Source organism: Microtus pennsylvanicus, chromosome 10 (genome assembly GCF_037038515.1).
Source record: "Microtus pennsylvanicus isolate mMicPen1 chromosome 10, mMicPen1.hap1, whole genome shotgun sequence".
NCBI classification, from domain to species: domain Eukaryota; kingdom Metazoa; phylum Chordata; class Mammalia; order Rodentia; family Cricetidae; genus Microtus; species Microtus pennsylvanicus.
Window position 1 is genome coordinate 89,788,652 of NC_134588.1, and position 15,629 is coordinate 89,804,280.

Below are 15,629 nucleotides of genomic sequence, written 5' to 3' on the forward strand. Positions count from 1 at the left end.
CACATTAGCCGTGGTTACCCACACAAGATCAAGGCCATCAAAACTCCGTGGTTGGGGTAAAGACAAGGCCTCACCACTAGCTGAGAAGCCATTGGCCAGTAATAGCTGTTGGTGGAGGAGGAGTCATTTTTCACTGTGTGTTTGGCTGCTGGGCTTTTGCTTGAGTTATAAATCAATAAAATAAAATAAATAATAAAATAAATAAAATAAGTCGCTTATTTTAGAACCTCAGTTACTTATGTACAAAACAAAGCACTCTAACTAACCACTCTGGTCTCCTACAAGTAGGAGAAGTGACACAGACATACCTGTGGGCGGAGGGGGAACAAGTTGGTTAGGGGTAGGAGGTGGTGACATTAATTGCTCCAGAGCCAAAACCCTGTGGTTCTAGGTCCAAGGCTGAGCGACTATTCATCTAAGCATTTGTTTATACTGCCCTCTGCTGCTCAGACATAGCTCTTCCGCGAAAGCCACAAAGAACCATGGCCTGCCAACAGAACTGGGGCGGAGGAGGACAACACAGCTAACTCACAGGACATAGTCTATAACACAGTCAGAAGATGTGAAGAACCAAGCCTGCTTCAGGACCTCCAATATGACCCTCATATTTTATATTTGTTCATGACAGGGCGGGCTTCATGTATTCAGGCTCACCCCAAACTCACTGTGTCTTTCAGATCCTCCTGTCTCCATTTCTCAGGGGCTGTAATTACAGGTGGGCACCACCATACTGGGTTTGATACCCTCACATTATTATTAACTTCAAGTTTTCTTTATACTAGTCCTCCTGGCAGCTGGGCATAATAAAAGTAGGTTAAGTCTTGGGGGAAAGACAACAGCTACATTGTAGAGGATTCCAGACAGTTTTTTTTTTTTTTTGATTTTTTGAGACAGGGTTTCTCCATAGCTTTTGGTTCCTGTCCTGGCACTAGCTCTTTCTAGACCAGGCTGGCCTCGAACTCACAGAGATCCGACTGCCTCTGCCTCCCGAGTGCTGGGATTAAAGGCATGTGCCACCACTGCCCGGCAGTTTTTAAGCCGATGTGTCCAATCTTACGGACATTAAGACATGATATTATCATCTACAAAGTTCATATTTAAGAACCAAAGAATCAAATTACAAGCCCCTCGTCATAGCTTTCGATTGATAAATGCTATTGAAAGAGTATGTTTAACCTTTAATTGGATCTCAATTGAATATGCAAATCTTTGAGTTGAGAAGGAGCCAAAGCCGGGCGATGGTGGCACACGCCTTTAATCCCAGCACTCGGGAGGCAGAGGCAGGTGGATCTCTGTGAGTTTGAGACCAGCCTGGTCTACAGAGCTAGTTCCAGGACAAGCTCCAAAGCCACAGAGAAACCCTGTCTTGAAAAAGCAAAAAGAAAAAGAAAGAAAAAAAAGAGAGAAGGAGCCAAGAAGCAAGGCAGCTAGTCTCTCAAGTCTTCTTTTCAAAGGTAGTCAGTTTTCCCCTGCAACCGGAACACTAATTATAGGTTTTTTTCTTCCAGTCTCCTATATTTGAGCTAACAAGATTGCTCAATGAATGGGATTGGGTGGGATCGTGTGCTCTCAGGCCCTCTCTTCTGCGGTGACCTTATTCTGATGTGTGTCAAACTCAGGCTGCCATGAGAACTACTCTTCAGGGTATCTCTTATGAGCAGGTGGACATGTGCTAAGAATGTAGGAACCCTTCCCCTGAAACAATTAGATTCACCTAAATATATAGCCTGACTCCCTCAAATGTTATTAATTATTCCCAGAAGTGCTCTGCTGTTACACACACACACACACACACACACACACACACACACACCCCTTCCTAATAACAAGGAAATGTCACCAAGCCCAGGAATAACTGACCTTCAGCTGATGTTGTATATACCTTGTCAAGATTCCTATTACTTCACAGTAGCCCAAGTATATGGCCCGGAGGCAGCCATCTGGCCACACAGTCTGGCCCTTTCTCTTCTTGTGTTATAATCCGTCCCAACTAAGACCGAAGGTCAAAGCTTGCCAACTCGCCTTTTCCTCGAACTAATGATAGTGAAGTTCACCGTTCTTTCTGTCTTGACTTTCCCATTTCTTCTTGAGCACACAGAGCTTAACTCTTGTAAACCACAACTGTTTCCTCCTATTCTTTGAAAGGCTTTAGATTGTACTCAACATTTTCTGAAAGCTATTTGGATTGGACTGTGTGGCAAGATCTTAGAGCCAGACTTGTGTTTTAATCTCTACTCTTTCGTATACTAGTAATGAAATTTGACTCCATCTTTGATCAATGAATTATAATGCATGAAAGAAAAATGCATGAGAAGATGCTTTTCTTCTTAATTGAGGCATAGCTTCAAAGAATAAGCACAAATATTAACTGTTTGGCTTTAGGATTTGATTTTTTTTTTCTGTGCATGTCTCCATGACCACTGCCTGAGTACAGAGTATTTATAAAACCCGGCAAGTTCCCTGTGCTCCTTGTCAGCTGATATCCCTTTATAGGACTTTGCTCCTCTGCTTTTTCTACCATGAATTCATTTTGCCAATTCTTGATCACTGTATATTTGGAATAATGTCATTGTAAAAAGATAGAGATTCCTCCTTAGTTCTCTCAAATGAGAGAATTTGGTCAAAATTTGGAGACAATTTAAACATAAACTTATCTAAGTGGCACTAGTACATCCAGAGTCTGGAGCAGGCTGGCACAGAGGCATTAGCATCCCACTAACCTGTGTTGTAAACTTTAAAGTTCATATGTAGTTCATACATAGCAGGTGGCAGACATTTACTTTCTTGTTAGAACTTAATGCTCTAAGCTCAACTTATTAAGCATCTATATTCCCGCAGTGATGAGTGGAGGCTAATTTTGTGTCAACTTTATTAGGCTACAGAAAGGCTAGAGAGCTGGTCAAACATTCTTTCCCAGTGTCTCTAAAGATGCTCGGGGAGGTGAGGGAAGGAGGAATGGAAGGCATTAGCATCTGAAACTCTGAATCAGTACACAGTAAAGATCTCTCTCATTCATGTGGAAACTACGGAGGGTCTGACAGGACAAAAAGGCTGAGGAAGCATGCATTTACTGTTTGAGGTGGAACAGCCATCCTCTCTGGTCCAGGTCATTGGCATTCCCTGTTCTCAGACTGTAAGGGACTCCTCACATCATGGGTTTTCCAGCTTGGCTTTGGATTGGAATTATAGCACTGGCTTTCTCAGACTTCAAGCTTACAGTCAGCAGGTCACAGAAGTTAGCTTCCACATCCTCATGAGCCGATCTGTCAGGAGACATCCCTATATAACTCTTGACAGCCCATCCCCCTCCTCTCTGTCAGTCTCCTCTGAGTGGTTTCTGAGGAACCCTTGCTGCTAAACTCCAGTTGATGATGATCAATCACTTTGCTCTAGTTGAACTTTCTTCTAGCACTGAGTTATCTATCTTTCTAGGTATTACTTGAATTTTCTTTTTTTTTTTTTTGTTTTTGTTTTGTTTTTGTTTTTTTCGAGACAGGATTTCTCTGTGGTTTTGGAGCCTGTCCTGGAACTAGCTCTTGTAGACCAGGCTGGTCTCGAACTCACAGAGATCCGCCTGCCTCTGCCTCCTGAGAGCTGGGATTAAAGGTGTATACCACCCACCACTGCCCAGAAAAATGAACACAGTTCAAGAATGGACTCTGTACTGTATTTTTTATGCCTCTGTAGTGCTAGATGTGCTGGGATTAAAGGCGCGCGCCACCATCCCCGGCCTTGAATTTTTTTTTCAATTAAATGAAAACTGGGATGGTTTTTCTATTGTCTCTGTGTAGCTCTAGCTGTCCTGGGACTCACTGTGTCATCCAGGCTGGCCTCAAACAGAGATCTGCCTGCCTCTGCCTCCTGAGAGCTGGGATTAAAGGTGTATACCATCCACCACTGCCCAGAAAAATGAACACAGTTCAAGAATGGATTCTGTACTGTATTTTTTTATGCCTCTGTAGTGCTAGATGTGATGGGCACTTACACCTCATTGACTGATGCATGCATCAATGCTCAGGGTGCTTTTCCTATAAATAAATAAATAAATAAATAAATAAATAAATAAATAAATAAAATGGGGCTGCAAGTCAGGCCATAGTGACGCATGCCTTTAATCCCAGCATTCAGGAGGCAGAGGCAGACAGATCTCTGTCAAAGGTCAGCCTTCTCTACAGAGTGAATTCCAGGATAGCCGGAACTATAACATAAAAAAACCATGTCTCAAAAAAATAAAAATAAGAAATAAATAAAAATGGAGCTGCAGAGGTGTAAACAAGAATCCCGAGAAAGCCAGCTGAGCAGCCAAAGTTGGTGGGCTAATTAGAATTTCAGTGGTGTGGAAGCGTTGGAATGGTACAGGTCGTGGCATTACAACTTTCTTATCTATCTTGTAGATGGCCATTCCTCACCCACCTGTTTCAGGTCTAACATCCCGTGACTAACAGATTTTTTTAAAAAATACCTTTGGGATCTATTAACCTAACAAAACCCTACTCTAACCAAACAAGAGGATGCATGAGGCTCACAACTGAGATTTCTGATTCATTTTCATCTTCAGAGTACTTGAAAGGCACCTTCATTTACAACTGTCTTTATTGTTACAATAAAAACCTCATCAATACTTCCACATTGGAACATGGAATTTGGGGTAATCTAAATCTGTATTTCCGAGATACGATCACTCATATTCGGCTCCAGAATAAACTGTCTTAAGACCTTTGAAGTAGAAGTTGTCTTACATCAACAGACTGAATTGCAAAACCACCCATCTCAGGCAGCAGAAAATCAGAATCCAGAGCTAGTGCGACGGCTGTATTTCAGTTACTCTTATGCTATGCATGTTTTTCCCGCCTCACCAGCAGAACCGAGGCCAGACTCTGCAGCAACTGAGTCATTAGGAAGAAATGCTAGGATAAGCTGGGGCTAGAAATAATACCTCCCAAAGCTAGGAACTTATCTTCAGGCCTAGCAATGGAGGTCAGGATTGGCAATCCTTCTGTTGTCTTCCACTGGATACATGGAACACACCCACAAGCTTCATTTGTGCACTGTTACTACCAACCAAGTTATCATAGTGTGATCTAAGTGGACTATTTAAGTAACTATTAAGTCTCATGTAAATTCTGTGCTGTTGCCAAATGATTCCAATTCTCAGCCCACAAATCTCTTGAAAAACTGAATAGACCGTTGTTGTTGAAACAGGAAATATGCTAGATATGCTATTTGGGCCTTAGTTTTAAAAAAAAAAAGCATAGGCTCTGTAAAAAAAAAATGACATTTAACACTGGGTGGTGGTGGTGCACGCCTTTAACCCCAGCACTTGGGAGGCAGAGGCAGGTGGATCTGTGACTTGGAGGCCAGCCTGGTCTACAGAATTAAGTTCTAGAACAGCCAGAGCTGTTACACAAATAAACCCTGTCTTGAAAACAAAAACATTTAAGGGTTCACATGGGGGGTCCATCTTATGATAGCTTATTGGAAAATAAAATGCGTTGGTCTCTAAATAGAATTTCTAGATGTTAATTTTTGTTTGAGACAGGGTTTCTCTCTGTGACAGCTTTGTAGCCCCGCCTGCCTCTGCTTCCCGAGGGCTGGGACGGGAAGTGTGCATCACCACTGCCTGGATGATGCTCAGTACATTCATGCACGGTGAACTTTTAGACACGAAGACCCTTTCTTTATCAGCAACAATGACTTACTGCAGATTCACGTTTGCCTTTATTGTTCAGTCCTCTAACTTAATAAAATCAGAACCGCAGTGAGGAGCTTGCTAAGTTTTATGTGCTACAGAATACTGAGGGGCAATAAAGTGAAGAACGTGTGTCTCAAACTTGAATATGGCATGCTGGCTGGACGAGCCATGGCTGTGGGAACCTAGTCATCAGTTAGCAATGGATCTACTTGATGTTGTTAGTACTATCCATCCCACCTGCCCAGCCAGGTACCAAAAAGGTCTCCTGACATGGCCATGTGTTCTTTGCAGTGGGTGGGGCAACGAACATCTTTGTAGGAAGAAACTCTAAAGTGACAGAAGACAGAGTCTACAGTCAGCTACCTGCTCAGCAAAGCTCCTTCTGAATCTGTTTGTATTTATGCATTATCTCCAAAGTTCAGCCAAGATTTGTATTTTGCTAATAGAAAGTTCAAGTACAAATAACTCTCCAGAGACAAAAAGATAATTTTATTTTGCTGTCCAGTTATTTTCTTAAAAAACTTTAATGTCTGATAAAATAAAACAAAATTTTAGTACCATAGAAACCTTTTGAAATGTACAATGACTTATTATCACTATGTACAACTTCAAACAAATGCTTCCTGATCCAAGTGAAGTCATGCTCAACATCCGAAATAGAGTCAAGCTGAGGAAGCTTCCTGGATGGCCAATGTAAGCCTTGGCTTGGAAGAACTTAACAGCTTATAGAGTTACAAAGTATAAATAAGACCTTCAATGAGTTGAGAATCATAACAATGCTGTCTGAAGTCCAGACAGCTGGTCTGGGAAGTTTGTATTGTTTACCAGATACCAGCAAGCAAAATGAAACTCTATGAATAATGTCCAAACTTCAGCCTTTCAGGAGAGGGAGGTCCTGCACGTTCACAGTTGGTCTATTAATAATAAAGGTTCCCCATATGACAGAGCTCACTTTAGGATTCATATGCCATTTTTCACCAGCTCATGAACTCCATTTTCATCGATGATTAAAGGTGCATGGAACTCTTTATCTGCCACGTAACCTTCTAGCCCCTAAAAGGATTGAAAAGAAGCAAAGTCAAAACAGTAGCAGGTGTTGCAGAATATTGCTTTAACTATGTAAATATGTGTTGCATTTGTTTATGTTGCAGAATACTGCTTAACTATTTAAAGGTATGCTGCATTTGTTATGTAAAGATGTGTTGCTGTTTTACCTTGCCTGCCTAAGGCACCTGATTGATCTAATAAAAAGCTGAACAGCCAATAGCAAGGCAGTAGAGGGATAGGTGGGGCTGGAGGGCAGAGAAAATAAGTAGGAGGAGCGAGGATAAGTAGGAGAAGGAAACTAAGAGGGAGGAAGAAGAGAACAAGGGAGGGAGGAAGAGGGACAAGCTCAGGCCAGCCAGACACTGAGGAAGCAGTAAGAGTAGGACATACAGAATGAAAGAAAGGCAAAACATAGATGAAGAGAAACAAGTTAAGTTACAGGAGTTAGTGGGACAAGTATAAGCTAAGGCTGAGCACTGATAACAGACACAGGTCCTCCTGCTCCCTCCCTGGAGGAGTCCTCAGGAAAACACTGCATTCTCTGAAATAACTCTACTGCAACCTAGGGCAACACTAGATCCCTGCTTTTGTGAGGTTTTTTAAACTGGTAATAATATGTATTCACAGGGTACTAGCATGTGCCGTGGCATGATCTGCATGAGCTAATTAACATATAGACCTCTTCAAATACTCTTTCCACTTCTTGCTGGTGAAAACGTTTAGCTATCTGGAGAAACACAGTACTTTGTAAAAGAACGGAAGGAAAAGTGAAGCCAACTTACTTCTCCAGCATAGGAGATGAGAGGAGAGATTTCACACTGGATTGGCACATCGTTGGCATCTTTCAAGCTAAGAAAAAATACACATGCATGTTAAAGATTCTACTTCCCATGTTACTTGCTAGTATGAAAATAAGACCATAGCTTTCCTCTGAGAAGCTTGCAAGTCACAAAATTCTTGTTAAAGAATGAAACCTGCCCTAAATTCCCCTAAGGTTAACACATTCTCATGGTCAGATACAAAATACTTGACCAAGTACCTATAATTCCTTCCAGCTCTTTATATACGACCCTCTTACACAATCTCATTTCCAGTTTCAGAAAGGCCGTAAGAAAGGACTGCTGATAGACACATCTAAGTGCCGGGTGCGCTGCTGGGTCTCTTGAGCCCTTCACATTTATTTTAATTCTCACAAAGCAAACTTACAAGTCAGATCCTAATGCTAACAAACACTCTAGAGTTGCACGGTCCACACAGTTGGCCACAGAGCTACTTAAAATGAAAATATTCAAATTAGTGAGAATTTCAAACTTCAGTTTTTCAGTCATAATAATCCCATTTCAAGCACTCAGGAGCCACAAGTAGGTAATGACAACCAAATTGGACAGCACAGTTAGAAAACATTTCATTCCTTGTTCCATGGCTTTCCAGGACAAGATTTTCTCACACAATCTAAGTCTCCTGTATTAGCTCAGTTCATTTACTGATATGTCTAAAAATACTTGTGTTACCAAAAATCCCTTTTAAAGTACTGAGCAGAAGAAAGTGTCAAGGCAAAGTAATCATCGGTCAATTCTCAGTCTGGTATCTACAGACATTTGGAATTCAGAATTCCTAGATAATCTAAGGTAAGTCAAGAGTGTTTTCCTTATAGTCAGTCCTTGGAGAGCTGTGCTATTTGTTATCAAGAATCTTGCCAACAGTAGGTTCAGAATGTAGCTCAGCTTTCCTACCATGCGTGAGGCTCTGGGTTCAATCCCAGTACTCCATGAATCAAGCACCAGTACTACAGGTTTGCAATCCCAGCACTCGGGAGGCAGAGGAAGGAGATCCAGAAGGAGGCCAGTCTGGACCACAGAAGGATGTGATAATGGTAACCAGCAGTTCCCTAACTTGCCTGATCATCTGCTTAACAAGGGAAAACTACACCTGGTACTGGAAATTCAGCCAAACACCATCTAACACAGGGTAGGATGGATGTGGAGCTTAGAGGAGAGCCAACCACCATTCTCTAAACCACCACAATTCCTAACTATATTCTAAACATCCACCCTTGTGCTCACAAGCAAGTAAAGCTCTCACCCTCACCAAAGAACCCTCTCTGTGCAACAGAAGGAAAGCACCACAGGGCACAACTCCGAAAAAAGAGAAGCGATGGTGGGGTGTCCTGCCACACTTAATACATCTACAATAGGGCTCCAATACAAAGGAACACCTCGGAAGATGGGGCAGAAAGACTGTAAGAGCCAGACAAACAGGAAAAGTGCTGTGAGATTGTCTCCTAGAAATGACAGGGAAGCTTCACACGTGATACCTCAACAACATGACTGCCTAAACACAAGCTGAAGAAGGAAGAAGTACACCACACCAGCATGGAGGGGAGAAATCTCACCTGGCCCCACCCCTAGACCAGGAACTACAGGCAACAAAGGAATGCTGAGAGCTGGAGAAAAGTCTTCCCCAGTACCAATACCAATACCAAGTGGTTGGCCCTGAAACCATATACATACAGGAGACACCAGCAGACAGGGACAGAGCAGGTTGTATTTAGATTTAGATTATTTACATACATATACTAACAAGAGGCCATGATTTTGAGAGAAATCAAATGGGTATTGGGTATGAGGAAAGGGAAGAGGAAAATGATGCAAGTATATTTTAATTTTAAAAATATAAAAACTTTTTTTCTTTTTGATTTTTTGATACAGAGTTTCTTTGTAGCTTTGGAGTCTGTCCTGAAACGCCCTCTGTAGACCAGTCTGGCGTCAAATTCATAAAGATCCACCTGTCTCTGTCTCCCCAAGTGCTGGGATTAAAAAGCTTGCACCACCACTGCCCGGCAATAAAATAATTTTTAAAAAAGAGTTTTGAAAAGAAGAGGAAAGAGGGAGTGAGGGAGAGAGGGAGGAGGGAAGGAAGCCATATGAAACATGCTTGTAATCTCAGCACTTGAAGAAGCCAAGGGAAGTAGATCACTGAGTTGGAGGCCAACAAGGGCTGTATGGCAAGAGCTTCTCTCTTAACAGAAAAGAGTCAGCCAACAGGAGACAGCGCACGTAAAACCCTGCCACAAGCTACAGATCTCTCCTCTTCCAAGAATGAATTCTTGAGCCAGGCGGTGGTGGCGCACGCCTTTAATCCCAGCACTCGGAAGGCAGAGGCAAGTGGATCTCTGTGAGTTCGAGGCCAGCCTGGTCTACAAGAGCTAGTTCCGGGACAGGCTCCAAAGCTACAGAGAAACCCTGTCTCGAAAAACAAACAAACAAACAAACAAACAAAAGAATGAATTCTCAAACTGTGGAAACATCAATAAAATCAGAGAGCTCCGGGGCTGGCGAGATGGCTCAGTGGTTAAGAGCATTGCCTGCTCTTCCTAAGGTCCTGAGTTCAATTCCCAGCAACCACATGGTGGCTCACAACCATCTGTAATGAGGTCTGGTGCCCTCTTCTGGCCTGCAGGCTTAATAAATAAATAAATTAAAAAAATCAGAGAGCTCCTAAGGCTCAGTCTTTCTCCAAGTAGGTCAACTGAGTATACCCCAGGCACTGTCTATTCCAATGCCCTGTATCCTGCTACTTCCACACAGAACAAGGTGCTACAGAATAATGGATTAATCCAAGTTATCCCAACTATGGTCCATCTGATCATACCCATCCTCAACAGTTTAGCCCAGGCCTCAACATCCCCTTGCCATCTCTACTCATTTCAGAGCGACTGCTGCTATTCATTGATAAACTAAATGAATTAGATACCTAGCGATCCCAAGACTAACGATGACTTAGACCACATGGTCAGATCATAATCTCGTACTGCTGATAACATCTCTATATTTCTATGGATATGGGCCATGAATTCCAATAGGCTGTCAGAAATGACTATTTCTCCTGCATGTGATGCTTCAGAACCTAGGAGACTGACAGCAGCTGCAGGCTGAGCTTGCTGGACATATGAATAAACCAACTCCAAAGGTAAACGACAGTCTAGAAAAGAGACACACACAGCCCCCCACATATGTGTCACAGTCTTATGACAAGAGGACTAGCTCTGACCCTCTGGGGAAGCTCAGCCATACTAACCAAGTGGGGAAATGCAGGCCCATCACACTGATAAGATGCATAGAGCCAGTTCCATTCCATCCCCTGAAGTATTCAGTTATGATGAGAACGTGGTTGGAACCCAAGAAACAAATACATAATGGGTCTGAATATATAACTTCTGTTCTAGACCTGCAGTGGTAGCCCTTGCATCCAAATGGGACAAAACCAAGAAATTGGACTTCAACAGCTAAGGAGGAAAGACAGAAGTGGTCATCACCAAATATAGACTCCCAGCTTATAGGTGAAGCGGCCCAATTAACAAACTGGTCCCTAATTCTCTCACCAAGCAACCTCTTAGTAGCTAATAGTAAGTTAAGATGAAAAGTAAAAACATCTCTTCTGTCAGCTCTACATCCCTGCTTCCTTTCTTCCTAGTCTCTCCAAGCTGTTTCTTCTCTCTCCCACATGAAGTATTTCCTTTTACTATCTCATTCTTTTCTTAACTTTTGTATCTATCACAGGGTTGTGCCTGCGCACCTCTATGTGTGTACATGTGCACGGGCAGGTTTCCCACAGTGCATATGTGGTGGTCAGAGGACAACAACTTTGTGGAACCCTTTATGTGGGTTAGGACATAAGATTTAGTGGCAAGTGCCTTTACCCACCCAGCCATCTCGATGGCCTTTTACATCTCATTTTCAAATAATCTTTCTGAACTCTCTGTAGGCATCTTTGGTACTAAAGATTTTTAGTAGTATTTTCTTATGAGCCCATGATGTCATTTGGTTTGATTATTCTAAAAAGAAAGAAAGAAAGGAAGGGAGGGAGGGAGGGAGGGAGGGAGGGAGGGAGGGAGGGAGGGAGGGAGGGAGGGAGAGAGAGAAAAGGCAATGGAAAGAAACACTTTAAAAAAAAAATCCAAATAAGTTAATAATGTTGCTTTTAGCTACATCATTACAAAACTGTTTTTGTTTGGTTTGGTTATTTTGTTTTGTTTTTGTTTGGCTTGGTTTGCTTTTTCAAGACAGGGTTTCTCTGTGTAACAGCCCTGGCTGTCCTGGAACTAGTTCTTGTAGACCAGGCTGGCCTCAAATTCACAGAGCTCCGCCTGCCTTCCAAGTGCTGGGATTAATGATATGTGCCACCACCACCAGGCAAAACTGTTTCAGTTTTAAAGTAACACTATAGTTCAATAAGGAAACGCAGAGCAAAGCTATGTTTCCTAAATTATGAAAGCAGTTTGTTTACATATTAAAAATAAAGGATGCGGCAGAACATGATAAAGGACTCTGTGCCCCAACTCCCATGGTGTAAGTGGCAACAGTCATCTATGACTCCCAGAAGAAACTAGACAGGTGTATAAACTGAGATCCCTTTCTTGTCTACAGGGTCACAGAGGCACAAGGCTCAGAGCCTTGTCCCCTGGGAAAACGAGTAGCAGGACGAGAGACACCTGGCTGGGAAGCGTCCTCAAGAGTGGCTCTGCTTCTGAGCCAGTGGCTCTGCTTCCACCTCCAGATTCTCTGCCCTGGACGTTGTTCTAAAACTACCTGAAAATCTTAAAATTCAAACCAAATCTAGCAACTTTTAAACATTTATTTTCTTTAGTTTGTACTTTATGTGTACAGGTAGTTTGTCTGCATAGATGTCTCTGCACCGCGTGCTTGCCTGGTGCCCGGTGCTCAAGGAGCCTAGAAGGAGGTCTAAGACTCCTAGAGCTGTAGTTACAGAGAGTTCTGTACTGCTGAGAAATGAACCTGGGTTCTCTGTAAGAACAATCAGTGCTCTTAACCACTGAGCCATTTCTCCAGCCTCTAAATCTAAAGGGCAGTAATAATACCAGCTGACCTTTTAGCTACAAAGATAATGGCAAAAATAATACAAAAAAAATCTCTTTAGTAACCAGATGAGAGGTTATATATTCTAAGCTATAAAATGGACTGCTGATAGTGAAAAAAAAGATACATGATTTAGAATCAAAATAACTCACAATGATGAAAGCACAATTAGTATATGGCCATAATCCCAGCACTTGAAGGCAGATAGAACAGACTTCTAGGCCAGCCTTGGCTATAAACCAAGACCCTTTCTCAAAACAATAACAAAGACAAAACGTGTGCAAATAAAATAAGAGGTCCCCTCCATATTAGAAGCTGTTGAACATCAGGAGCAGTCAGTCACCCTCCATATTGAAAGCGTATGTATTCAATTCAGGATAAAATCACTGCACAATGCTATTTTCACACAGCTTATGCTACTGGGCTCCAACTTTGTTCGCCCTGTCTGTCACCTGTCCTGGATCCCAACACCTGTAAACATGTCACTATGGGCTCAAACACCCGTGCTCAGATTCTTTAGTAAAGCATGCTCCCCACTTCCTGCATGCACCGATTCTGAGTTAGTGTTATCCAGATAGATACCTGCCACCAGGAAAGCAGCATACCCACACCAGAGCTTCAATCATCCCCCCTCCAGAACCCCAAAAGACAGAACACTAAACTACGATGCCAGTTAGTATGGAGAGAAGCACAGCCCCATCACCATGCACTGCAGGCAGGCTGGTATATTTACTTGTGATTGACATCAGCTGTGATGGTCTCAGACTTTCCATTTGTAGCACTGCTATGTAGGAATAAAAAGCATTAATGGGAATGGAAACAAATAATAACAATGAAATGGAGGTGCAAAATACACTTAACCAAATGGCATGCCCTTATGGTAAATCATAAATTGGGCTCTATAAACAGTCAAAAATTAAATTAAAAAACCAAACTCAGTAATCAAAGATGAGCATGGGAATAATGTGACATGTCACAGAGCAAGCTTATTAACAAGGCAGACCTGCTGTAAGTGGCCTTGACTAAGAGACAACCAGGACCATTCCTTCTAGTAGATTCTGTAAGGGGACAGTGCACACCACTGCCCAGTGGCCCAATGTTTGAGGCTTTCTAACACTTTTGTGCATGCAGCAAGGATTTTACCTCTTATAAAAAAATTAAATGGCAAGATAACTCAACTAAATACAAAAACGCAAAAGGTTTATAAAGGGATATTGTAGGTGCCAATGAGTTCTATTGTAAGATAAAGGATTTAGATTAAAAATGCTTTATATAAAATTGGAAAAGCTCCAAGTGCCTTTTTTCTTAGCCTCTGAAACCCACAACATTTCTAAAGCTTGTGTATCACTGAATGTAACTGGCATTTACTTCCCTTCACGGCACCTTCTCTAATGTCACGGTAAGAGAACACTGCAGACAGCCTGTAGTTGAGAAAGTTTTTGGTAGGTCTCAAAAATAGACAGGGCAGCAGAAACACAACTTCTGTGACCCAGAATCAGCCACGTGACATACAAAAATACTATTGTCTGACCATTATTTAGTGGCAATTATTTCACTGATACAATGAGGACGCTTCAAAATAGACAAGATACTGAGAGCTCTCCAAGAGCTTCCTCTTAAGGAGAAATGAAGCTGACCTTCCCTTTGTAAAGGGGCAAAGCAGTGGTCACTTTTCGTCAGTAACTACCCACACAATGGTATTTTAAAAATAAATAAACAAGAAAAGATCTTGGGATACATCAGGCAGGAGAAAGAAGTTCAAAGCAGTACACACATACAAAAGCAAAGACCGTAACTTACCGGGGAATTGCTGGGAGGCGAGAGCCATTTTCATCTATGAAATGTCCCCCAGCATTGAGGACCCAGCAATGATGAAGGGACATCAAAGCATGCCTTGCAGTTGTTGGGTTGTCCTTCCCATTCTGACTGTCTGCATTCTTGAGCGGAGAGAACTCATCTTCCCGTAACACTTCATACACCACAAACTTCCTAGAGTGGAGCCACGAGACTTCATTCATAGGAAATCAAACTACCCACACAGCCTGACTCCTCCCAGCATCCCAAGGCCTTCAGTGACTAGGTTTCCAGTGATCGCAAACAGTGCTCATCACTAATAAAAAGAGAAAAGGAACCTTTCTTTTTCACCGCAGAACGGAAACTCCTTTCCACAACACTCATTTTACATGAGATAGAAAAAAAATATGTAATGTCCAAGATCACATTAATTTCTATTTGGGGCAGATGAAAAGGGCCTTAGTAAAGCATGTGGAAGCAGGAGGCTCACTCATAACCCAGCATTCAGGAGTAGAGACACAAAGACCTGGAGTTCAAACACACCCTGGCTAGTACCCTGGCCTACATGACCCCTGTCTGCAAACAGAGGAAAAAGGGAAAGGAGAGGAAGGCGCATGGTTGTATAAGAATGACCTTATACAACTAACTGTTTCTGCATTTTCATATCGGCCAAATTCTGAAACATATACCTCATTATGCAATGTGATTGAACACACACTTACAGGTGGACTTGGTGAAACAAAATTAGTCAACTATTTATATTACCCTCTTTCATCTCTGAGTAAAAAAACAAACAGCTTTAACAACTTTGCAACAGATTTAGATAGTATACTTGATTATTGTTAATATTGTGCTTTCCAGCCACTCAGACCACAGCACACCTGGACAGTGGCGTTAGACTGGAGAGTGATAATGAATTTAGACTACATGCTCGTGATCAAAACGTCTGGAGGAAACAGACACTCGGGGGGGGGGGGGTTCCTGAGCATAGCTTCTTAGCTAACAGGAAAAAGCGGCATTTCAAGGCATATATTTGGTCTTACGGTGCTATTCAAAGCATACTTTGCAAACTGGAAGATGTCAAAGACAAATTTTTCCATCTTTATTCCATTTGGCTTGTCTGGCTTAATTAAGTGCCCTTGGGAATCCACATATGGAATCTTCTTTTGAGCCACATGGTGCTGCAACTGAGGTTCATAAACACTGAGAAATAAAAGAAA

The 15,629-nt window shown here is 42.2% G+C and overlaps 1 protein-coding gene across 3 annotated transcripts in view; it reads right to left on the reverse strand.

Annotated features, from left to right (window-relative positions):
- Nucleotides 1-6,160: 6,160 nt before the first annotated feature.
- Nucleotides 6,161-15,629, reverse strand: part of Uap1 (UDP-N-acetylglucosamine pyrophosphorylase 1) — a 33,939-nt gene continuing 24,470 nt past the window's right edge. Inside the window, exons 7-11 of one of the 3 annotated variants that reach the window (XM_075989042.1) lie at nucleotides 15,472-15,612; nucleotides 14,416-14,604; nucleotides 13,349-13,399; nucleotides 7,522-7,588; nucleotides 6,161-6,745 (exon numbers count right to left, since the gene is read on the reverse strand). In XM_075989042.1, coding sequence (XP_075845157.1) covers nucleotides 6,653-6,745; nucleotides 7,522-7,588; nucleotides 13,349-13,399; nucleotides 14,416-14,604; nucleotides 15,472-15,612 — 541 coding nt within the window. In that variant the 3' untranslated portion in view covers nucleotides 6,161-6,652. The remainder of the gene's footprint in view (nucleotides 6,746-7,521; nucleotides 7,589-13,348; nucleotides 13,400-14,415; nucleotides 14,605-15,471; nucleotides 15,613-15,629) is intronic. The other 2 variants (XM_075989043.1, XM_075989045.1) reach the window with 2 other exon arrangements.